This window comes from Anabrus simplex, chromosome 6 (genome assembly GCF_040414725.1).
Source record: "Anabrus simplex isolate iqAnaSimp1 chromosome 6, ASM4041472v1, whole genome shotgun sequence".
Classification (NCBI taxonomy): Eukaryota; Metazoa; Arthropoda; class Insecta; order Orthoptera; family Tettigoniidae; genus Anabrus; species Anabrus simplex.
Window position 1 is genome coordinate 322,513,668 of NC_090270.1, and position 26,775 is coordinate 322,540,442.

The window sequence follows — 26,775 nt, forward strand, 5'->3', positions numbered from 1 at the left end:
TGTACACTTGACCGTTCGAGGGCAGTGGTTGGAGAGGAGTGGTGAGCGCTGCAGGAACCGTGCCCATACCTGCCAACTTTTAGAAATAAAAAATAGGAAGATTTTTTAGTTTGGATTTCATCACATATATTGCGCCACAGTCTAGGTAAAAAAAGGTCAGGATAAAAGGCATACAATATCTACAGTTACAATGCGAATTGATCATTAAATTTAAAATCTTAAACTAAGAAAACAAAAATAATTACAAGAAAATGTATCTAAATATTCTCATTTATGACACATACATACGAATAATAACATTTACATCACACTGATACACGCAACAAAATGCATAATAGTTCCCTTTTAGGGCATACTTTTCCAGGCTGTAAAATAAATCGAAATTTAATTTTATAGGTATCTCTGAACACTTGAAGATAACGCTTATGTTTTTTGGCCGTAACGTGAAGAAAAAATACCAGAAACGGTCACCAACACAACTCCCTGAAATACATTCAAATTATGAAGTAAGAATGAATACAAATGCACAGAATTACGCAAAACTACCACATACAAAACAGATCAATGTATCTCATACATTAACACATGACTTTGAAAAAAAATCCACGTGGCCTACAACTCCAACAAAACTACGTGCAGAAACAATGTGAGTCGCTATTGTGGGGTACCCTCTCTTGCTTGTAGGACGATATCTGTCCCGAATCCCCAGCCGCTGTGGTGAGCGGGAAATACAATATACGAAGGCAATGGATGATACACTTGAAATAAAGCATCAAATAAATATACTTGAAAATGAGTTGCGTAAATTCCACAAGCACATACAAATTTATCCTTTATCCTAGGGGAAGATTATTGACCGTACTGGAAGTAACATTAGTCAACAATAGGAAGAAGTAAGAATAAACAAGAAAATCGGAAGAAGATTTTAAAAAATGGAAAGTTTCCAGGTAAGTCAGAAGGGTTGGCAGGTATGTGTGCCTAATGCGTGCAGGAGAACACTGACACACATGACAGTAGGTTCTTGCATGGAGATGACAGTACATGTTTAGTTTCATTATTTAACATAACGCTAGTGAAATGGCTGGAGTTTCCACCAAACTCACAGTTACGAGTGTTGCAAGGACAAAGTAGGAAGTTACTGACTAACGTGTTTACAGAAGGAAGCAAATGATATTATTCAATATTTTAATAAGGCTGACAAAGATTAATGATAGAAACTGAAAATACAGGGTCTGTTAAGGGGTGAACGACTTCAGTTAGTGACATTTAGATGGTCAATTTGCAAATAAACTAAAATCCCAATGAAAAAATGTTTAATTTTAAAAATTTTAAAATTCAGACTATTTCACATATTTTCCCCACAAGACAGTCCCGCTCCATGGCTAAATGGTTAAATAAATTGTAATTGCCTTGTGTTTTTCAATAAAAAATTTAACAAAAATATAAAATCCTATTTATATCTGAACCCCCCTCGTAACTTGTTATAAATAAAGTCTGACGTAAATGATCGATCAATTTTAATGCTATGTACGGAAATTATGTAAGGATGTAATACACCTCAAAATATGGCACAGACTGGATGACTGATTTCAGAGGTTAGTTCATTCAGTAAAAACTCATTAGGGTGTTTCTGCAGAGGACAAGGAAAGAGAATGTGTTAAGCAAGAAAACTTACTTTTGAATACACGGAAAGAAATTATTCAACAGTTATATGAAAACACTTTCTTTTTCTTATTTTCTCAACATGCCTGCATTCTACGTCGAGTTATGAACGGGTCCAGTGAAAGATATAGGCTATCTACAGTTTCTAAAGATGAGATGAGACTATTAAAAGGCTTGAAAAAGACAAAAAAAGAAATACGAAAAACTTTTCCACTGGTGATTATTAAATAACAACAGTGTATTAAAAGGTGCACAAAACACCAGTCAAAAAGAAGAAAACATGTGCACTGGCATATACAAATATCAGCGTATTACTGCAGATCACCTCTCATTCTAAATTGTCAACTGAAGCCATATATTTCGGACCAGGGGTTATTTAACACTTTTTTCTGGTCACACTCTTCGGCCATGAATTATCTGTAGGTTAAACTCTCCATATGCGAGAGGATGACTTGGACAGTCATCTTCAATGTAACAACACTTTAATCAACTTGAGCCGAAACCCCTCATTAACAAATTTTCCCGCTTAACACGTCGTAAATTTGAAGTCCCGATTCTCATCGTATTAAATTTATCCACAAGATCTCCTGGCAATGACATATCGACGAAATAATAGAAACAGTTCTTCTGACAACTCATTAACGAGAAACACTGGTCCATCTATCAGACTCCTACAACTGAATGTCAAAAGCATTAGCAGAGTAAAGTGTGACTATCTGTCGAAATTCCTGCTGGACAATAACATCGACATTGTCGCCATTCAGGAAACTAGTGTTTCCAGCGAAGAAGCATTCTGAAGCAGAGGTCGAATTCCTAGATATACTGCTCTTGGTGCAACTTATCATGAAGTATATGGAATGAGGAGCAATTTACACGAGGCTTCACTAATTTCTGTTAATGTGAAGGAAAATATACATACGGTTGTCATACAAGTGCATGATATCACAAATGTTTATAAGCCACCCTGGCCCGATTTTGTCTTACAAACTGCACAACATCTTGCAATTTATGTAGGGACTTCAATAGTCACCATGAATTTTGGAAATACTCTGACAATGATGAAAATGGAAGCATGCTCGCAGAATGGGCTGAAGTGAACAATCTTCATCTAGTGTTCGATGCCAAAGATCAAGGTACTTTCAGGTCAACTGCTTGGGGCAAGGATTCAAATCCTGACCTACAGTATGTTCTGTTACCTGCAATGAAAGAGGCTTCCCGATCAATGCCACAAGGAAAGTGATAGATGCCTTCCCCCACAGCCAGCATAGACCTGTAATAAAAATTGGTTGCATGGTCCCTGTCATACGATCAACTCCACACGCTCGATGGAACTTCTAGAAAGCTGACTGGGCAAAGTTTTCAAGGGAACTGGATAAGTGCATTCGCTGGATCCCTCCATCTCATAAGAACTACCACTGGTTCATCGGTGCAGTAACAACAACAGCTAAAAAGTTTATGCCAAGAGGATATAAAAAACGAATATATCCCAGGATGGAGCGATGAAAGTGAAACACTGTACGAACAATTCCAGAAAAGTAGTGACCAAGAGATAGCTACAGAAATTTTGACCAGCTTAAAGACTTATTTCAAAGGGAGAAATGGACATACACAATTGAAAGTATGGACTTTACCCACTCAAGCAGGGAAGCATGGAGCCTTCTGAGGAGATTGGGAGGAAGTGGAACAGTATGCAGAAAACCTTCAGGAGTAACACCTGACCAAATTGCTTCCCACATCATTACCTCATCAAGAGTGCCTCCGACGAGAAACATACCAAACATATTAGATAACAGCTTCATGATCTGAAAAAGACGACATCTCCCTCATCCGAACATGCACGTCCCTTCACAGTTTTAGACAGTTTTAAGGACTGAAGGACCTGCTTTCGATGGCATCCACCCAGAATTCCTGATTCATTTGGGAGGATATGCTAAGAAATGGTTGGCAGAGTTCTTCACCGACATCCTGCTGACCGGTCAAAGTCCATTGGAGTTCAAGAAGAAGATAATTTCTATTCAGAAACCTGGCCAACCCAGCAGCAAAGTAGAAAGCAATCGACCCATCGCCCTTCTTAGCTGCTACTACAAAGTTTTTGAAAGGTTGATATATAGCAGAATAAGTAGCGCAAACCTAGAGTGTAATCCAGTTGAACAGGCAGGCTTCAGACCAGGGCGTAGCTGCTGTGACCAAATATTGTCTCTTACATCCTTTATTGAGGCAGGATATAAAATGAAGCTGAAAACATCTGTAGCATTTGTTGATCTTATTGCTGTCTTTGACACCGTATGGAGGGAAGGCCTTATCTACAAATTTCTTTGTATCATACCATGCAGAACTATGGCTCAACTGGTTAACAACATGTTAAGCGATTGGAAGTTCCAAGTAATCACTGGAAGCAAGATAATCAGTTCTCTCACCATTATTGTTCAACTTATATCTCTCTGACTTTCCTGACACTTCATCCATAAAATTCTGCTATGCCGACAACTTGGCTCTAGCCGTACAAGATCAGGTAATGCAGATGACCGAAGAGATTTTGACCAAAGACCTATCCTTACTAGAAACTACTTCAAAATCTGGAGACATCAACCTGGTGTGAGTAAAACAGAAGTGCCTGGCTTCCATTTAAATAATCATTTGACAAACGTGAAACTGAATGTTAGTTTCAGAGGGAAAATTCTTCATTATAATTGGAACCCAAAATACCTTGGTGTCATCTTGGACCGTACACTATCCTTCAAACACCACCTCCTGAACTTAGCATGAAAGTTGAAGTCTCGAAACAACATCCTCCATAAACTGTGTGGAACTACCTGGGGATCCTCAAAAACCACCTTGTAATCTTCAGCCTTTGGGTTTGGTGTATTCAAGTGCCGAGTACTGTGCACCTGTTTGGTTGAACAGTCATCATACAAGGCTTGTTGATACCCAGCTTATACCACAATGCGCATCATACCTGGCGCAACCACGTCTACTCCAATTCATTGCCTTACACTGCTAACTGGTACAACGCCACCTGATCTAAGCCAATTTAATGCCCTTATGAAGGAATTCCACAAGATCTCCGGAAATCCTAGTCTACCCGTGCATAGTGATCTGCCACTTGGGAATCTTAATAGCCAAAAATCACGCCATCCAACTCTGCGTGATGCTACTGACATGGATGCTAAGGATTTTAAATCTCTTAATGAGTCGAAAGGCAACAGATGTGCTCCTGCATACCTTCTTCTCAGGCCCCAGGCTTCCAAGTGGATCCCACCTTCCACACAAGACCTGGACTGCCCTGAATAACATCAGAACAGGAAATGGACAGTGCAGAGCCGCTCTCCATAAGCGGAAAAAGCTACCTAATGAAGACTATGACTGTGGAGATTCACACCAAGACTGCTCATCATATCGACAGGGAATGCAAGATTCGAGCCTATCATGGTGATGAAGATGACTTCCTGCTGGTAACACCAGATGCTATACGCTGGATTGAAAAACTAGACAAGCGTAAATTACTTTGTTTCTCATCTGTAAATATATATATTACTGATATTGTCTGTATAAGCCATCTGCTAAGTAATATATAATAATACCTCACGTAGTGCACCACGACTTTTCGCTAATATTGCTTAGTACGATTACATTTTTCCTAACCCTGAAAATGTTATTTGTCATCCCTTGTGAAAGAAACTTGATTTCCAACTCAGGTAAGAGTTGTTACCAAAGTTGAATGATTACGGGAAAATGCCTTGAATTCCTGAACTTCACAGGATAAGGTGCACCTTCGGAGAGCAAGCCGTTAGTGTCAGGAATGTTTAGTTTTGCTTGCCAGTTAGCAGCAAGATTGGTGAATAACACAGTGAGCCTGTTTGTGCTTGTATTTTGCATTCCATTCAGAAGTCAGAAATTTATTTTGTGTGTGGTGCGTATTTGTCTTGTGATAGCCTAGTTATGGATATGGAAAAAGTTGTGAAATTCCTTTCTAATGAAGACAAAATTAAAATCTGTCAGAAAGTGGACTGGCATCCGCATCTTAAACCATGCAGATGTCGCAAATGTTGAAACTCTCACTTTCGAGTTTTGACGAGTTGGTCAAAGTTTTGTTGGATTCAGAAGAAAATCTGGAATTTTCTAAAACCAAAGGCATCTAATTTGAGATAAAGACTGGAGTCAGAGAAGGAGGGGAACTTTCTCCACCTCTTTTCAATTGTATCTTGGAAAAGGTAATCCAAGAATGGAGAAATTTGCTGAACAAAGAAGGAAACGAAGATTGGTTTTGATTAGGTCCGAAACACAAAAGAGTGTATGTTGACTGTCAGGCTTTCGCGGACAACTTAGCCATATTTGCCAACAACATCAGTTCAGCAATCAGGAAGATAAACCTTCTTAAAGAAACAGCAGATTAAGTTGGATTACAAATCTCCTTTGAGAAGACAAAATATGTGATGAACATCAGTGATGGTCCAGAATGATGTTAACAGACCATGGAAAGATTGGAAGAGTCAAGAAGTTTTAAGTTCCTGGGTGAAGTAATCCACAAGAATGGGCTAGAACAAGAGGCGACCAATATCTGCATCCGGAAATTAGAGCAAGCGTTCCAATTTACTAACAACCTCTACAATAAGAAGATGCTTAGTATTAGGAGTCAAATTAAGACATTACAGTACTGTTTCATACGGGAATCAACACCTAGTGTATATCATCTGATGGCCAGACAGGCATCAATTTTTGAAAATGAGACAAAGTCTCTCATAAAGCAATGGCACTGCCGGTGGCTCCAAGTAGCTTACTTAGTGGCCTCCACAGTATGCACTAGTCATGTGTCTTGGTAGGTATGCTATTTACCAACTGATGAGCCCAACTTAGCACACTGGGGCGAAACGTTGGCAACCAGGAATGAGTTAGCTGAAAAATTTATTATGTCCAATAACGGACCAACTATGTTGGTATACTCCAGCTTGACGTAAATAATAATACTTCTGAGCTACAAAATACAATAATTCATGCTTTAAACAGGATACTTCAGGTATCAGGTAGCAGGTAGCAGGCAGGGACCCTCTGCGGAGGCAGCCCTACCCAGGGAGTGGCGCCTCTGCCTATGTGAGTCCCAGAGCACACTGACCCGGTGTGTACCATCTGGTAAGGGTCCCAGCTCAGGGTTACGGGTGAAGACCTCAACGGCAGTGAAGGCGGAGATGAAGATCATTGGTACGGCGGAACTGGCGGAAGAGGCATCCTTGCTTTTTGGGATAGTTGGTGTCAGGTCAGAATATATTCTGCTATCGTATGCGACAGTAGACGGTACTACCTGCGACTGTCTGGCCGAGGGTCTGGCGGCCGATACCAAACCAGGCAAACTAAGGGAAAACCAATAGCTGCGAGCAGAGGAGTCTTCCCTTAGAAGATTGGATAAGATGTGACCTTTGTGTGGGAAATAACACATAAATTCATCAGCTGCTGCCTTGCAGTGAGGCAGGGGACTGCCAAAGGCTAAGGGAGACCACCCTGAAAGAAAATCCTCTAGTACGTTAGGCCTAGCAAGTCAGTACAGGAGTACAATGCAGTTGCTTTCAAAATGAAAACGAGCCTCGGAAAGAAACATATTCTGAATGTCGACAATACTTCAAGTACTCTTGGAACTAATGACGACGTCATGTCCGATGTTCATTCAAGATGCACGAGAAGACCCGATCATAGAAACAAGCTTCGGATTGGAACCTTAAACGTTATGACTCTAACAGGAAAACGCAACGAAATCACGGATTTAATGAACCGTAGACATATTCACATCCTAGGGCTGAGTGAAACCAAATGGAAAGGTTGCAACACAAGAATGTTAGAGGACGGATATAAATTATACTGGAGTGGTAATCCTGCAGTGGCGAGGAATGGAGTTGGTTTTATACTCCATAAAGACATCGATAGTGTAACAGATGTCTCCTTCATCAATGAGAGATTAATCAAAGCTAAAATATACCTAAATGGAGAAACTCAAACTGTAATCCAAGTTTATGCTCCCCAGCAGGGTTGTAGCGATGACCAAAAAGCAAGCTTCCTAGAAAAACTAGAGGACATCATTGATGAAGAGAACATAATGATAATTGGGGATTTTAATGCCCAGGTAGGAACTGATAGGTCAGGTTATGAAGGCATTATTGGTCCATATGGATTTGGTAATAGAAATGAGGAGGGTGAACTTCTGCTTGATCTATGTACACGAAACCAACTTCTGGTGAAGAACTCGTGGTTTCAGAAACGGGATAGCCACAAGATAACGAGATACAGTTGGGACGGTCAGTATAGATCAGTGATAGACCTTATCATCACAGATAGGTCAAGTGGAGAAAAGGTGCATGATGTAAAAGTGATACCTAGTGAGAGCCTTGATAGTGACCATAGACTCCTCATTGCAGACGTAAAAGTCACCAAACCTATTATTAAAGTAGACAAGAAGAAAAAACCACGAATTAAAGACTGGAAATTGAAAGATGTGGAAGTCAAACAGCAGTTTCAAGAGGAAATCAGAGCTAAAATACCAATAACAGACACAAAGAAAGGTAATGAAGAATGGAATGATTTTAAGGAAAGTCTGGTTGGTAGTGCAGATAAAATATGTGGAAGAACAAGCAAAAGAGTGAGAGAGAAAAGAACATCTTGGTGGAATGATAAAGTGAAAGAAGCCATAATGAAAAGGAATAAAGCCAAAAAACTTCTTGATGTGGCTAAGTCTGACAGAAGAATCAACAGTGACCAAATAGACAACAATAAATTGGAAGAGATAGCAAAGGAATATAGATACAGAAAGTTGGAAGTCAAGAGAATTGTACGGGAAGAAAAAGAGAAAAGTTGGAAAGAATTTACAACTAAACTGGAAGAAGACAGTAAAGGGAATATGAAAATGATATATGGAATAGTTAAAAGTAAAAGATCAGATAAAGAAGCAATTACAGCCCTGGAGACAGCAGATGGGAATATAGTTCGCAATATGAAAGATATCACGGATACAATGGGGCAGTATTTTGACAAGCTCCTAAATGGCCCTAAAGAGATCTCTGTTGAGGATGTAGGACAGAAAACAATAGAGGAAGATATCCCAATTACATGGACAGAAGTAGAGCAAGCTCTCCACAGGATGAGAAGTGGTAAGTCAGCAGGAGCTGATGAAATTACAGCTGACATGATTAAAGCTGCTGGTCCACCCGGAATACAGTGGCTGTATAGAGTTCTCAGAACAATATGGAAGGATAATGAAATACCTGAAGATTGGACAAAAGGGGTGATAGTTCCTATCTTTAAGAAAGGGAGTAGAAGGAAAAGTGAAAATTACAGAGGCATTACCCTCCTATCACACGGCCTTAAAATTATGGAGAAGATCATTGAAGCCAGAGTAAGGGAAACACTAGAGCCTATCTTAGAAGAGGAACAACATGGTTTTAGGACTGGAAGAAGCACAACAGATCTGATATTTGCTTTGAGGATGTTGGCAGAGAAACACTGGGAAAGAGGAAAAGACCTAATTATTGTGTTTATGGACCTTGAAAAGGCGTATGATAATGTTCCTAGATCAACTATTTGGAAAAGTCTTAGAAAACTTGGTGTACCAGAGTACCTTATTAGGAAGATCCAAATGCTATATAGTAATTGTAAAAGTTGTGTCAGAATTGGAGATGGTCACTCTGAATGGTTCAATACAACCAAAGGAGTACAACAGGGAAGTGCCTTGTCACCACTTCTATTCATAGCAGTTATGGATACCATTTTAAAGGAACTAAAAGGAAAAGGTAATAAAGATCTTCAGGCTCTGGTGTTTGCAGATGATGTGGCAATATGGGATGAAACAGAGGAGGGAGTGCAAAATAATCTGAATGCATGGTGTAAGAAGTTTGATGACTATGGAATGAAATTGAACCCATCAAAAACAGTAGCATTAAAAATCAGCAGACATTATACAGAATGCAACATAAAAATACAGGACCACCAAGTTGAAGTAGTACACCAATTCAGTTATTTAGGAAGCGTAATCGCTAGTAATAACAGAGCTGAGAGAGAAATAACAAACAGAGTAACCAAAGGCTCTAACTTTTACAGCATCGTTAGACACCTACTATGGGATCAGAAAGTCCCACAAAGAACAAAAATGATCCTGTACAAGTCATATTTCATTCCTATCCTTACATATTCTCTGGAAACCTGCACACTAACATCAAAGGAATATAGTAGGATTCAAGCCTGTGAAATGAAATTTCTTAGAACTGCCCTCCAAAAGACCCGACTTGATCATGTGAAAAATGATGAGATCCGATCTAACCTAGGTCTAAATGAATCGATGGAGGAAAGACTTAGGTCATCTAGACTTAAATGGTTTGGGCATGTTAAACGAATGAATAGCACAAGGTTACCATGTGCTTATTTGGAAAAGAGAATAACAGGTAGAAGACCAGCTGGAAGACCAAGAAGAAGATGGATGGACCAACTGAGGGAAGACGTGGAGAGAAGAGGATGGAATTGGGAATCTGTCTTGGACAACGAAATGTTTTTGAATAGGCAACTTTGGAAGACGCTCGTTTTCAAACACCCTACCCGGCTCGCTGGAAGGGCAAACCGATGATGATGATGACTTCAATGAAATCATATCTACTTACATCATAGGCCAATGATTTGTAGATGAACATAACAGGACTTCCTTGATAAATTAAGCAGATATGCAATAATTGAAAAAGGCTTTACACAATAAAAAATGTTTAACATAACACAGGCAAGAAATAATACAATATACTGTACCGGGAACGCCGCTACGAGAGAAGTCCGAAGTATGTTTGTTGAACTTCGCGCGAGATGGAAGGTAGGCAGCCCGCCGAACGCAGTGACGTACCCAGCGAGTGACGTGGCCGCCGTAAGCCAGCTATCCGCTACCATATATGGTAATGTTCCAGCTCATCCTCAAAAGTACATTTTGAGCTACTTTATCGTTATTTTGACACTGCCATCTTAAAAGCCTTTACAATGGACATCATCTGTTAAGATTTCAAGAAAATCCACTGAGTATTATAGAAGTTATAAGGGTAGATAGTACCCGAGTTCTAGACACTTCCACGCGAACGTGTATAAAAGGAGGACCACCCGACCTACGAATTCAGTGTCACTCTGCCGTCTCTGTGACACGGGTGACAAGAGAAGTATTGTGTGTGTCGAACTTCTAGTTGACAGTCTGCGAAATACAAGTATTTCGGTATTTTCTCTAAATGTTGTATCGGGACTTTATCATATTCTTGAAGTGCCTGAATGGGACTTTGTTTTCTGCGAGCATCGTATTGGAACTTTAGTCATATTGACACATTGGAACTTTGTTATTTTTCGTGTGTCGTGATTGGACTTTGATATTTTCTTAAAGTGCCATATAAGAACTTTGTTGTTTTTCTGAAGCGTCTCATTGGAACTTAGTTATTTTCGCCAGGTGTTGCGATAAGACTTTATTATTTTCTTAAGGTGACATACTGGAACATTGTCATCGGAACTTTATTTTCTTCGAGTGTCGTGTTGGGACTTTAATATTTTGGCACATTGGAACTTTGTTATTTCTACACACTGGAACTTTTTTTTTTTTTTTAAGTGCCACATAGGGACTTACTTATTCGACGACAATTGAAAGGACTGTGAATTTTCACGAGTGTTGTGTACCGCATTGAACTTACGTTTCGAACTTATTCGAACTTGTATTTTTTTAAATCAATTTCTGGAACATTGAAACTTTCCGAGCGTGTAGGATGAACTTGTGCCCTATCAACATAAACTTACGTGTAAACGATGTGACTTGTTTTCTCAAGTGCCTCGTTGTATTTACGCCTTGTAAAGACTATGAAACTTAGGGGACATTCAACATTACGTTTAATTGTGAAATATGCAATACTTTCCAAGTGCTGCACAGGGACTTATGTTTTGATTCTTAAAGACTGTGGCAATTCAGAATATGCATATCGCGTTCCCAGAAAGCCTAGAACTTTCCAGTATTTTGAGTGATCCATAATTTATGAAGTCAGACTTTTTCTTTCAAATATTATTTTCTTTAATGGCTATTCACTTCGCCTATTGATGGAACAGGATAGTTTCCGAGTGCTACTTATTCAGTTCATTGCCAATATGTTTTAAATCTTCAGAACTATGCATTTAGGACTGCAGTGACAGTAATCCTCTAGAACATTCTAACTTACAGTGAGCTTGCATTTCTACCAGTACTTGTTCTTAGAGTGATTATTCCAGAACGTTTTGATTTAATATCTAGAGTGCAGTAACCGTAATTAAAAGGTCATATCTGTTCAGACAGTGCCCTGAATGTGTGGAGTGCCGTGCAGGAAATTCAAGTGTGAATTACGTCTCGAATCGAACCCAGGAACGCGTGCCAATCTTCGAGACATTCCAGAACGTCGGGACATTCTAGAACGTCGAGACTTCCAGAACGTTGAGACATTTCCAGAACCTCCAGACATTACAGAACTCCTCATCCGAGCAGGTGTGGTCCCTGCCCAGTCGATGTCCAGCACCATCCCAGGACTTGCAGGTACCAACCAGCCACGACACTTCCACGCTGCTGTACGAAGGAGATATGAACTTGCTTTTGATAATCAATAAACTCAATTTATCAAAAGAATCTCTCAAATTGATAACTATACCTCTCTCTGTACCTGCTCCAATGATAAAGCCACTCCCTAGGTTAAGAATCATGCTCGTTAATTTAATGTCAAGCGCCTTAAAGATATGAACACATTTTTACGGGTACAATACACTGCAAATCACATCCTAGTTCAACTTTAAAGTCATAGTTGTAGCCTTTTTAACTTCCTGCAAATGGTCTATATATTTGACTTTTTCTTTAACTGTACTGCCGAACAGGTTTTCGGCACTTTCTACATGGCACTATATATAACCACTGGGCTTTCAGACAGAATTGAAATTGCTCCTTCTTAAAACAAATCTAGTATTTTAATATGATCGGATATGATTATGTTCTTGAACCTAGAAGAGATACTGCGCATTACATGTATAAAGCCATTACTCTTTTGGTCTTCATATACAGGGATTTTTAATAATAATAAACTCTTTATTAATATTCATAATTAATAAAGATACGGCACACAAATTGTGTATTGTATAAACAAAGTTTGTCATATGTACTGTCACCTCTCACTATTACAGAAGTTCACAACGGATAATCCCCGGTTTTTGCATGTGATTACGTGATATCGATTGCAATGCTCACTGCACAGCTTGTAAACACAGGTTTCGTCGGGGTCATGGAAGTACTCGGTGCTCCACAGTTCATGGTGATACCCATGGACCGCCATAGAGTTAATGAAATGTCGCATGTCTTGATTAGTCTTTGTCCATGTTCTATTCATCATCACCTCCGTTGAGTAGAAATCGAGCCAGATTTCTTCCCTCTGTCCTGCATTAATTTTTCCCAAGCATCTGTGGATGGAAACCCTCGCTTCGTTTGGAGGTCCTCGATGAAGGTTTCCTTTGCAAGCCTTGATTTTGTGTATTTTGATATTCCCAGTGTAGCTTTCAGGAAGCGCGACTTGACTGCTTCAATTGTCTTCAGCTCAGCCAGACCCAGTTTATCCCATATTATGTCCACTCCATACGTGGCAATTGGCGCAATTTTTGCATCGAATAGTTTCATAGCAGTTTCTAGTGAAAGCTTGGTAATTGTTTTAATATCATATATTGCTTTGGTGGCCGCCGTTGGTCTAGACTTTATGTGAATTCTATAGGTTGTGGCTGTTGTTTCCATGGTCAGTCCTAGATACTTAAATGTATTGACAGTCTTGAGGACTGTTGATCCTAGGTATATCCTTTCACTTGCAGCCTCTCGGCCACCTTTCCGAAATGTCATTTTCACCGTTTTCTCTGTGTTAATTTTCATCTTATCTTTTGCCCACCTATCTAGATTGTCTACAGCTTTTTGCACATCATGTAGGGAACTTGATCCAATGACCATGTTGTCTGAATATCATATTTTCAAATCCTCTATTCCTTGCTGAGTAACCTTTACCACATCGTACGCCGCAATGTTAAACAGCAAGGGGTTTAGTGGGTCTCCTTGGAGTACTCCGTTGGTCTGCATGATGTTTCGAAGTCGCGACTAGGTCGTCAATTTGTATGCAATTTGTCGTCAGTATGTTACTTATCAGAGTCGTGAGCTTGTCTTTCCCCATTATTGCTTCCAGCTTCGCGATTATTAGTGGTCTGCTTAATGTGTCAAAAGCTTTTGCATAATCTACAAATACTGCATGGAATTTGCCTCTTGGATGTCTGAGGGCTTCTTCAATGTCATTGATGAGGTTGTTAATGGCATGGAGGGTGCTCCTTCCTTTACGGAATTCAAACTGTTCCTCTGGGAGTGTGTGTTCTACTGCATCTGCGACTCTTTTTGTGAGGAGCTTTGTCATTATTTTCAGCATGCATTTTCCTATAGCTATTCCTCTATATGAGTTAGGGTCTGACCGGTCGCCTTTTCCGTTGTACAACATTTTCATAGTCGAGCTTCTCCAAGATGTTGGGATGTTGCATACTTGTAGACAGAGGTTCATTAGGTTTGAAATCACCGGTAATTGTGTTTCTGATGAGTCTTTTGTGTGTTCGATGTATATGCCATCGGGTCCTATGACTTCTTATTTCTAAGTGACATAATAGCTTCGTACATCTTTTCCTTTGTGAACGGGTCAGTTACTTCAGGGTATGATCCTGTTATCACAGCCTCAGTATTGACATCCTCATCAACATTTAATTTATTCCTAAAGTGATCTTCCCATGTATCCATTTCTATCATTCCACTGCTTTCCACTTTCCTAGGCTTTAATGCTACAGACGGGTCCTTAATGGCATCTTCCACGATTTTTTTCGCTTCCTTTTCCACATGTTCATTGCGTTTTACCGACAGCAGTTTCTTGTATTCCTTCCTGATGACGATATATTGCCTTATTAGGGCTCTTTCTCTTCTTATAGTAATCTTTATCGAACCATATTCGCGATCTTCTCTTACGCTTATACAGTAAAACCTCGTTAATTCGAAGTCGTTGGGACTAAAAAATCGGACTTCGAATTACGTGATTTCGAATTAACCGCCAATTCGCAATTCAGAAGTACCAACCCTTGCCGCGTTACAAAATATTCTAAGGCCCGTTACTGCATGCATTTAACCTTGATTCAGAGTTTATACCTTTCAAATGCCATGAAAAAAGAACTATTTCCAAAATGTATCCAGGAAGGTCCATTTACAGTATTCAAATAATACACTCGGATATCTCACTGGTAAACATAACCTCACGCAACGGAAAAAAAAAAAAAAAAAAAAAAAGCACGATTCAAAGACTAGGAGAAATCTATGCTCGCTCTCATGTGCAAGTGCTTTATTAATTGGATTAATATACTGTATGCATTTTAGATGCCTTGTATTTACACAGAAAGTACCCGATGCCCTTAAAATCGAACTTTCCTATGACTCTATCCTTGTACGATTTCCCGCCATGGCACTTCTCTCGTACTTCAGAAATGTAAACACTTGCCGCGCCACGAAGTATTCTAAGAACTTTTAATACATGCAATCACCTCGATTCACAGTTTAAACCTTTCAAATGCCATGGAAAAAACTATTTCCGAAATGTATCCAACAAGGTGCATTTACAATGTTCAAATAATGCACTTGAATAAATCACTGACAAACATAACCTCACGCAACGAAAGAAAAAAATCGCACAATTCAAAGACGAGGATAAATTATGCCGGTTCCCCTGTGCAAATGCATTATTTTTTGGATTTCTTTACTGTTTGCATTTTTATTATAGATGCTTTGTACTGGCATGGAAAGTGCCCGGCGCTCTTAAAACATTGTGGCTTATCGAAGTTTCCTATGACGAGGGAATAAAGTATCTCGCTTCCATGTGCATTGCAACGCATTACTATGACCCCCATCCCTCACACTGTACGATTTACATAAAATCAGCTTCATGGTCCGTATCGCACTTCAATAGATTCACAATTAAGTATTTATTTTCCACCTAGTCGATACAATGATTGCTTAAGGCAATTTTTAATGGTCAAAAGTGGTACATGTTTCGTATATTATCAACATCTTCAGCCACATAACACTGTTTAGATGAAAAATGTATAAAATTGACAAAGTAATGCTTTAGAGGAAGTGTCCTTAAAATTAACATAAGATTGACAATGTTAATTTTAAGGACACTTCCTCTAAAGCATTACTTTGTCAATTTTATACATTTTTCATCTAAACAGTGTTATGTGGCTGAAGATGTTGATAATATACGAAACATGTACCACTTTTGACCATTAAAAATTGCCTTAAGCAATCATTGTATCGACTAGGTGGAAAATAAATACTTAATTGTGACTGTACGATTTCCCGGCTGGCAATTTCTCCTTTAAAACAATAAGACCGTTTGGGCTCGCATTAACATACCGTAAAGCAATGCAGTTTCACCAGCAATGTCAGCACCGGTATTGTTCGGTGCCTACGAATTTATTATATTTGCCACGTTTTTTTCGTCAACCGTCGGCATCGCCAGTGTTAGCGGATTCTGTTTTCCCGCACACTGCATGTTGCGTAATATTACGGCGTTCCTTAAAAGGTTGAACACACAAGAGTTCCGATTTCATTCAACTTAGCAATCATGAAGCGCACTGTAGACCCACCGAAGTGAGTGTAAGTGCGGAAAGCTACCCCTCCACGTTCCGGAACGCGCATTCTATTATGACGCGGAGCAGATAAATTTCGAGTTGAAATTACTCTGTAACATACGGTACTATTGTTTTAAAATGTAAAGGCAGTTTCGAATTAAAAGTCTGAATTTCGGTAATGGGGCCGACATTGTACTTCGAATTACGAATTATCCGTATTTCGAATTAAACAATTGAAATAACATGCAAAACTGTATCTCATATTTTCGGGAACAAGAGCTTCTTCGAATTAGGCGGGATTTTGAATTAACCGATTTCGAATTATCGAGGTTCTACTGTACACAAGTGTTGATTTGATTGTCTTCTTCAGGGATAGTGCGGCTGCATCTATGTCATTATTCTTTATGTTCTTTTCAAGTTCTTTCCGTTCTTTGGTTTGTTGTTTGAGTACATTTTTATTTATCTGTCTTGAGGGTTTGGCATCTGCATAATTCTCTCTCTTCTCCATTCTTGAGATATTAAATTGCGTCGAGACGGGACAGTGTTTCCTTATCGCCTCTTCTGTAGCGAAACACATGGAGTAATTTATTAGGTTAATGTTTTGACCTTTGTATAAGTCTATAATACTGCTCCCTGTATATGTAAAGTACGTTCCATCTTCAAAGTTGTTAACAAGGTTGAAACCTTCCTCAGTCATCATTTCCAGGAGCTCTTTCGCTCTATGGTTGTCAAGTCTGCAGTTTAAGGTCTCCGGCAAGTATTATGTCTCTGCCCGGAGCTATTTGCTTTATGGAGGACATGATGATTGCTATTAGTTCTTCAATGGATATATTGCTATCACAGAGATCCATTTAAAGTTTATCATCATTGTATCCTGTTCTTGGTGTGTACTTAAAATTTTACCTAGTCTTGGTTTGTAGTAGCATGATATACCGGCGCATTGGTCTCCCTCTTGGTCCTTGCATTGCTGGTATATGTTGCGCATACAAGTGCTTTAGTTCAATGGGTTTGGTAGATAGAGTCTCAAGTAGTATGAGAACATCATGTGATTGTAGAATGTTTGTCAACTGTATGGTGCTCTTTAGACCTTCTACGTTCCATAACAAGATACGAAGAAAGTTAGGCTGGGAGTTTGACTCCTGTTTCTCGGGAGCGAAAAAGACTGTATCGTCTCACGACAACGCCTTTAGGCCACGCTTCTGGAGCGTAAACCTTCGCCATTTCATGTAAAGGTATAACTACTCTTAGTGCTTTAAGTGAATTATTAGTTTGCAATTCTTCACATTCAATAATATTTGTCACATTTAACTAGGTTAGATTTCGCTTTACTATTTCTACAGTGGTATTATGGTGTAGTCGCCCTTTGTATATCCAAGCTCTGGGTTCTGCTGCTCGTAATTCTGTTTCATTCATCGTGAGGTCCTTTTCAGAGTTCATTGATCGTGCATCTGCTGTTGTCAAGATTGTCGGCTGTATGTTGGAAGGCATTGGTGTCTTTTGTGTGGATTGTGACTCTTCCATGATTTCTTTGTATGCGCGGCTGAGGTATGTTGTGATTTCCATGGATGACATGTTTGAGGAAGTTTCTTGATTCACTTCTGTGTTCGTTATGAACAAATTATTACCTCGAATATCGTTCAAACTATTTCGATTGAAGAGTTCACTCTTAAGGATTGTAATTCTTGTGTAAATTTCCTCACGTAGCATACTCAATTTGGCAGTTAAAGTATCCATCATGGCAGGTAAGTCCTTTGTAATTTTTCTTGTGATCCTTTCTTCCACTTCATATTCTGAGGAACTGATTACGTTGTCCTGCTGGAGGTTGTCCTGATGACCTCTAGATGGCATATGGCCCTGTTGGCGCTGTTCTAGATTCGATATCTCATCTCTCTGATCATAGGTTGTTCTCCCTGTGCCATCGCTGCTGTCCCTAAAACTGTTCTGTGGATGTCCACTAGATAGAACCTGTCCCTCATCATGTTGGTCATTATTCATAACTTTGACTCCTTGCTTGGAGAATGATATCTTTACGTTATCTCCGTTATTCTCTTGACTGCTCTGTGGCCAATCAGGATATTGCGTGCTACTGGTTGTTTCTTGCGAGTTCCCAAGAGATGGCGCCACCTGTCCTGCAATTAAACTATCTGACGTTGCTGTCATATAATTTTGTTTAACCTCATTGTCCTCGTGTCGCGGAGTCTGTTTTCTTGCACTGTTATTTTCAAGCTTAGTTTTCATTTCATCAAAACAGCTTATGATGACACTCACCATTTTATGAATATCTTCTTTAATTTCGTTCTTCATATATCCAGCTGCATCTGCAGTATTCTGTATAAACCTTAAAGCAATGTGTAACCGGTTTCCGATCTCGTCCACCATTTTTACATTTTTAGGTTTTAATGTCCTTAGGAAAATAACAGTCATTTTAATTGCGCAGTGTAACATATAAAAGTTAGGCCTATCATTTTCCACATGTACTGGCTTGTGCAGCGAGCACGCTTTCCAGCCGAGATCCAAGTCACGAATAAACAGAAATTTCTGGAGTTTTCATGATTTTCTTTCTCTTTCCAATCTGTTTGCGATTAGACAGACAGAATTGAATACATAAAGCACTGGGAAACTTTTGTGATTCTCTACTTACATTCGAAACCATATTCTCGAGTTCAATATAACCTTTAAAAATTGATGTAGGATTAATTTCAGCGGTAACTTACAAACAGTATACCGGTGACCAAATTACAATGGAAGTTAAAAGGAAGGGATTTTGCCATCATGGTGGGCATTTTGTATCTGATGTGCTTTATTATATTAAAGAATTACAAACTATTTTACAAATGAAAACATTAAATGTATCCTATTCAATACGTAACTTAATTCAATCATTAGATGGAGTAATAAAAATAAAACATGTTTCGACCCGTTTGAGCCATCTTCAGTGAAATAAGGGGGGTTAAAGTAATTTACATAATACAAGCTAAAAATGTGCTAAAAAACATAATGGATGAACAAACGAAAAACAAACGAAACAAAATGGAAATAAAAACAATACAATATACAATATACAATATTTCCATCATTAGATGGAACAATAAATAACCCGTTGAGACAAATTCAGTGAAAAAAGGGGTTAATATAAAACATAATTGAATCTAAAAAGTGTGTAAAACCCAAGAAGAAAAGAAATTAAAACAAAAGATACAGACGGAAATGAACAATAAGTGCTTGTAGTGAGGTTGCAGACCTCTTAGTCTAAAAATGTTGCAGTTTGATAATTCAAAAACACAATGAAGTCACTGTGTTGCAAATTCAGGCCAACAGTCTGTCCCTGTATAGTCACCATCACTGCAAATGGCCAGGAGGGGAGCGAAAAATCCTAGGAGGAGGCAACGAGCCAGGTGAAATGTACGTCACAAGTGATGGAAAAACGCCAATGAATTTCAAATTTTAGAAAAGCAGCATTCTCAATTTCTTCTCAATATAGATGATTGTTTCCAATGTGGGCTAGGTGTGTTTGCCTTATTTTAAATGGTATTTTTAATTTTTAACGGTAATATTTTTCATATTTTTAATGGTAATAATTATAAACTACTTGCAAACGACTGTTGTTCGGCTTGAAATCATTAGATTTTTTGATGAGCTTGACTGATCAAAGCTGCCGACATGAAATAAGTTTTAATGGGAAAATGACGAAGTTTCCCCCGGTAAAACTGAAGTGAAGTATGGAGATTTTTAACTCGTGTAATTAATATTTGAAGCCGGCCATGTGGTCTAGTTTGCCTGTCTCTCAGTTGGAGGCCCTGGGTTCCCACCCACATCAGGCATTTTTACCTGGATACGAGGGCTGATTCTAGGTACACTAGGCCTACACATTTACCATTAATTCAGGAGCTGTCTAACGGTGAGATGGCCACACCGGTCTAGAGAGCCAGGAATAACAGCAGAGAGGATTTGTCACACTGCCCAAGCGTCACCTCGTAATCTGCAGACCTTCAAGCTGAGCAGTGTATACAGTACACAATTATTGTGATGTTTAGCCAAAATGTTTAGGGTTTTAATTCGTTCCTGCTGGATTTCCCGTTTTACCATATTGTACGTTTTTCTCCTGGGGTCCCCCCAAAACAGAATTGAGGTTCTACTGTACTCCTTTTGATCATAATGATTCTGAGCTGACTAGCATTCTGTCTAACCACCCCGAGCAGTGACTGTCTCCAGGGTGTCCACCAAATCCAGATTTTGAAATTCCCTGACATTTCAGTTTTCCAGACATACAAACCATCTTTTTCCCTGACACATGACAAAAAATAAAATTATAAAGTAAGTTTCCATCTATGACAGTAATATTAAAATACATTTTGAAAGCTTAACATCCAAAAATAAATGAGCAGTTAATGTGCATATTCAATTTCAAAACTTAGAAGATGAATTTAGTCTAATTAAATTCACTTTAAGGTTTTAAAAAATTGATTAACATTACTGCTTCAGCAAGGAAATTTCTTCTTATATAGCCACCAATAACTGTCGAGCTTCTGCCAACACCCTCCACTTCTTTTCTTCTAATTCTGTCAGCAACAAAGCGGCCTTTCTCTTATTTGTTTGCAAAGAATCTTCTACTTCCAATGCTTCACATTTCTCCTTTAGATTTTGAACATACAAAGCATGAGCATTCCTTGCACCATGGAGACCCTTTCAATTTCACCAAGGTTTGAAAAAGCATCATATATTCGTTTTTGTGATACAAGGGATTCTTGTAGCATGCCCTCTACTGTAATTTCTTTATTAATAGAAAAAAAAAAAAAAAAAAAACGTTCAAGTGAAGCATTTCCATGAAACAATATTAGTATCATTTTCAGAAATGAAGCCAACTTTTCTGTTTTCAAATTTACTGTTGGCAAAACAGTAAACTGTAAAGTGATCTAACGTCTCGTCTTTTGAGCACTGCAAGGACTCAATCTAAAAAACTCATACAAATTTCAATGGATGGTCCAAATATTAATAAGAAGTTCCTTCAGGATATCGGTAATTTATTAAATGATGATTCAGATTGCTCCTATTTTGAAGAACATTGAACCTTGTGGCTTGCATACTGTGCACAATTTATATAAAATGGCAGTAAAAGAAACCCAGTGGAATATTGTTGAGTTTCTTCGAGCCTTCCACTTCTTGTTTTGCTACGTTCCTGTAGGACATGCTGATTATACACATTATTCAGGTTCAAACGCATTTCCTTTGAAATATTCTGCTATAAGATGGCTTGAAAATTTGAAAGTCATTGAACGTGCTATAGATATCCTATCTAATGTTGACAAATATGTGGAAGGAAAAAACAGAGACAAGAAAATTCCAAACTGTAACAGCTTCAAAATAGTATCCACTTCACTATCACTAAGATAGTGTGTGCACTTCCTAACAATATCAGACACTAAAACAAGAATAGATACATTATTATTAAGAATAAGAGAAATAAATTATTTGCGGCTAATGACTGGCATAGGTAGGATGTTATGGCTGATCAAGACCAGGGTGGCAATTTTTGTCGTGTCACATTCTTGCCACTTGTCTTTCATGAACTATACTGAGGTATGGTACACAGATCAACTAAATACTAAACAACACACAGATGTAAATATACCACACTATACCACACACACCGAGCCAATTAGCTTAACCACGTGGTGATGTAGACAATACAGCTGGCAGCCAGATTTCAAGATTGCACTCAATCTACAAAAATTGATATGAATGGCAGCTTGGGATTGGCTGGATCAAGACCGAATACAACAAACATACTTCACAAACTCAAAATCTCGAAACCAACAAACAACTTTCATCTTACAATGTGATGTCACTTTATTTTAAATCTTGTTCTGTATTCACAAAATTACACATGATATTACAAGCTACTAGTCGTGCATCAAAACCTCCAAACCCCTCGCACGAAAGATAGGTTAGAAACTCAATATGGCGCGGCCCGAATGGTGTCGCTATGCATTACACATTTACACAAGGCTTACCTACGTCAGCACATTTAATAATAATAATAATAATAATAATAATAATAATAATAATAATAATAATGATGAACACTCAAATGAGTATTAACTTTAAGTGAAATTCACACTTTCCTGCATTCAGTGTTTTTTTGTCTGTTTTTACATTTTACGAGATAGTGACTATCACCCATGTCATTACGTAGTAAACAGTCATCCGTTGGGTTGTGGAATTTTGTCTATATGCATATTTTGCTCTGGAAGCCATTTATTTACACGATTAGAAGACTGAGAACGCAATATAGGCCTAATTCATCAAGCTCGCCATTCCCCAACAAGACAGAATATTCAATAGTAAGCAGATCAAAACACTGAAAATCAATCAATCGATCGATCGATCATTGTCGCTACTGTTTGCTATAGGCTATCCATACAGCTATTGATGCTATCAGTTACTTCACATTCAAGATCACACTTGTTTTTTTAATGTTTATTAAATTTTATTTACAATTTATTCCTGGCATAAAAAGCATGCTCTAGATGAATGTTATAAAAACTGAAAAATGTGCTTCTATTACATGGATAAAAACGGTATGTCCATTTTATCTGGAAGAGGAACGAATTTCCAGATTTTTCTCTGATTTCCCACACATTTCCCAGTTTTCCCGTTATTAACTGAATTCTCTGACATTTCCCAGTTTCCCACATGGGTGGACACCCTGGTCGCACGCCAAACACATATGCAAGAAGCAATAGAGAGCTCAGGTTGCTAGTTAACTGGTCCCACCAGTACTATCTCCACGCAGATTCTCACCACCATCCAACATACAAACAAGGCATTCTCACAACACTGACTATATGAGTAAAGTGAATTTGTCAGTCATCCAATATTCAAGATATCGACAAACTAAAACCCATATTCCAAGGTAATGGGTATAACAACATACAAATTAAACAGAAGTTGCAATCACAGTTGTTAGATAAAAAATAATGATAAAACTAACCTCTTTCTCTATCAGACTTCCTATGCTCCTTGTCGTGTTTGTTAGCTCGACGATCACGATTTCGATCACCAGAACGGCTACGGCTTCGCCGAGAGGAATGTCTGAAAAGAGGAATAAGCAATGATTAGAAGATGAAGGAAAGAAAATGTTTGTCGTAAGTCCAATGTACTTGTGTGAGCTGAGTATGTCAAATGGTCTTTGGGAAGTTGGTAGAAGAGTAATTTTCAGGATCTGTAACTTGGACAACTCCCCAGAAGTTCAAAGAAGAACACAAGAGCAGCATTAGGTTATAGTGCACATGCCATAACCTGGAGAAAAACCATACTCAAAATATCATCAAAAGTTGACATGACAGGATATTACATAAAATCAGCTTCATGGTCCGTATCGCACTTCAATAGATTCACAATTAAGTATTTATTTTCCACCTAGTCGATACAATGATTGCTTAAGGCAATTTTTAATGGTCAAAAGTGGTACATGTTTCGTATATTATCAACATCTTCAGCCACATAACACTGTTTAGATGAAAAATGTATAAAATTGACAAAGTAATGCTTTAGAGGAAGTGTCCTTAAAATTAACATAAGATTGACAAGATTAAAACAAACAAATAACTCAAGAGAAAATATATAAATTATTTCTACAATAGAAAGCAGTCGTCAAGGAAACACTTGTACAATATTCCATAGAGAAATTGTCCTAATAAATATTCTTTTCTTAATAATTCATGAAAAAAGATCAATTTATAAATTAAAAATTATACAATTTATAAGTAATTATCGAAATGAAGAAATCCTGATATCACAGTGCGGCTCTTATTATTAATGTAGATGAAGATATAACTAATTCCTAGTTGTCAAATCTTATTAAGCCTGCTTTCCTTTGGAACAGTAACTCCTGTCATTCTTTCACAGTTTTGCGCCGGGTGTAATATTGATGATGCATTCTTCCTTGCTCTTGCACCTGAGGAGGTGGAGGAGCGGGGAATATAGGTGTGTCAAGAACTTCCTTGCTGTCACCTATAGCTTCAACTGAGGAGGAATAAGTTGTAGGGCTATCTGTAGGAGGAGAAATTCCAATTCTTTTTTCGTGATCCTTCTCAAGCATTTTCAAATATACTAGAATTTGATAATATAATGGATTCTTATATTCTATAGCCTCATTAAGGTTATCATTTTTCTTTACAAGTTGGTCTAGATGAATGTACAGGTCTTCATATGTGTTCATTAAGCTGCCCTTTTTTAACTTTTTTATGATGGTCAGGTCTTGTTCTATGTTGGTAAATTTATGACCTGTGGCAGTCATGTGTGATCCCATTGCTGAGAATCTTCTATGTTTTTCAGCATTCACATGTTCCAAATATCTAACTTTAAAATTGCGGCCAGATTGTCCTATGTATGTATTCTTACATTCAAAGCATGTGAGTTTATATATTCCGGAATCCAAAAATTTATCTTTCTCCGAGAGATTTATTGTATCATGGTTGAAAATACTATGTTTCATGTTGTTATTGGTGGAAAATGCAATTTTAAAATTTTTTCTCTTAAATAAATTTGTTATTACATGAATGTTTGGATTATTATATGTGAACTTGATATATGATTCCGGAATATATAAACTCACATGCTTTGAATGTAAGAATACATACATAGGACAATCTGGCCGCAATTTTAAAGTTAGATATTTGGAACATGTGAATGCTGAAAAACATAGAAGATTCTCAGCAATGGGATCACACATGACTGCCACAGGTCATAAATTTACCAACATAGAACAAGACCTGACCATCATAAAAAAGTTAAAAAAGGGCAGCTTAATGAACACATATGAAGACCTGTACATTCATCTAGACCAACTTGTAAAGAAAAATGATAACCTTAATGAGGCTGTAGAATATAAGAATCCATTATATTATCAAATTCTAGTATATTTGAAAATGCTTGAGAAGGATCACGAAAAAAGAATTGGAATTTCTCCTCCTACAGATAGCCCTACAACTTATTCCTCCTCAGTTGAAGCTATAGGTGACAGCAAGGAAGTTCTTGACACACCTATATCCCCCGCTCCTCCACCTCCTCAGGTGCAAGAGCAAGGAAGAACGCATCATCAATATTACACCCGGCGCAAAACTGTGAAAGAATGACAGGAGTTACTGTTCCAAAGGAAAGCAGGCTTAATAAGATTTGACAACTAGGAATTAGTTATATCTTCATCTACATTAATAATAAGAGCCGCACTGTGATATCAGGATTTCTTCATTTCGATAATTACTTATAAATTGTATAATTTTTAATTTATAAACTGATCTTTTTTCATGAATTATTAAGAAAAGAATATTTATTAGGACAATTTCTCTATGGAATATTGTACAAGTGTTTCCTTGACGACTGCTTTCTATTGTAGAAATAATTTATATATTTTCTCTTGAGTTATTTGTTTGTTTTAATCTTGTCAATCTTATGTTAATTTTAAGGACACTTCCTCTAAAGCATTACTTTGTCAATTTTATACATTTTTCATCTAAACAGTGTTATGTGGCTGAAGATGTTGATAATATACGAAACATGTACCACTTTTGACCATTAAAAATTGCCTTAAGCAATCATTGTATCGACTAGGTGGAAAATAAATACTTAATTGTGAATGACAGGATATAACGCCAACTTGACTTTCCAGTTCAACTAAATATATTTCAGCAATGAGGAAGACTTTATCCTCAAGTTTTATTTTTAAATAATGGTCCACAGTTGGGGATGATACTCTGTACATGCAAACCATGGTGCACGCAGTATTTGAATACATGTAATTGTGTGCCTACAGTTGTATGGAAATTAATCCCTCAGGCCAGCAATTTAACCCTGAGCTACTCACTTCTAAATTGAAGCTCAGCAGAGGTTTAGAATTCACAATGTTAAATCTACGAAACATCATGTAATGAAAATATTAGGACTACTTACTCAGATTATGTTCAATTTTTTTTTCAGCAATATATGTGATGACTGCAGTACAGGGTTGTCCATAATTACATGCAATATTTGCAAAAATACATAATTTGTGTAAGTTCCACTTTTGGTATTTGTTTCAGATATATTTACTAACAAAGCAAGATATTTACATTATAATACTCGATCTACATATCCTCTCAGTTACTAAAAGGGCATTCCTTCACATTTGCAAGAATATTTTTGTATGAAATAACTTGAAAGAAAATTCAAGACACACCCAACTTCAGTCTTTTGTTCTTTTGTGCCTTACATACAGTACATTTTCTTTCAGGCCAGGCTTTTGATCTAGTTGGCAGAATTCTCTCAACAAAATGCCTTTCCACTAGCCTTGCTGGTGGGGAGTTTATTGAGAGGCATCCAGAATTATGGGCGGTTATATGTGGCCTATGAGTCAGTATAACTGATTTTACCAAATCCAGATTATCAATGGAC

The 26,775-nt window shown here is 37.9% G+C and overlaps 1 protein-coding gene across 3 annotated transcripts in view; it reads right to left on the minus strand.

Moving 5' to 3' along the window:
• The window catches only part of LOC136876531 (luc7-like protein 3), a 239,329-nt gene that overhangs the window by 90,063 nt on the left and 122,491 nt on the right, over window positions 1-26,775 (minus strand). For all 3 annotated transcript variants that reach the window (XR_010860603.2, XM_067150563.2, XM_067150562.2), the window contains exon 7: window positions 23,336-23,436. Coding sequence is in view for 2 of the 3 variants with exons in the window: in XM_067150563.2 (XP_067006664.1) it covers window positions 23,336-23,436 (101 nt within the window). In the remaining variant the exon portion in view is untranslated. The remainder of the gene's footprint in view (window positions 1-23,335; window positions 23,437-26,775) is intronic.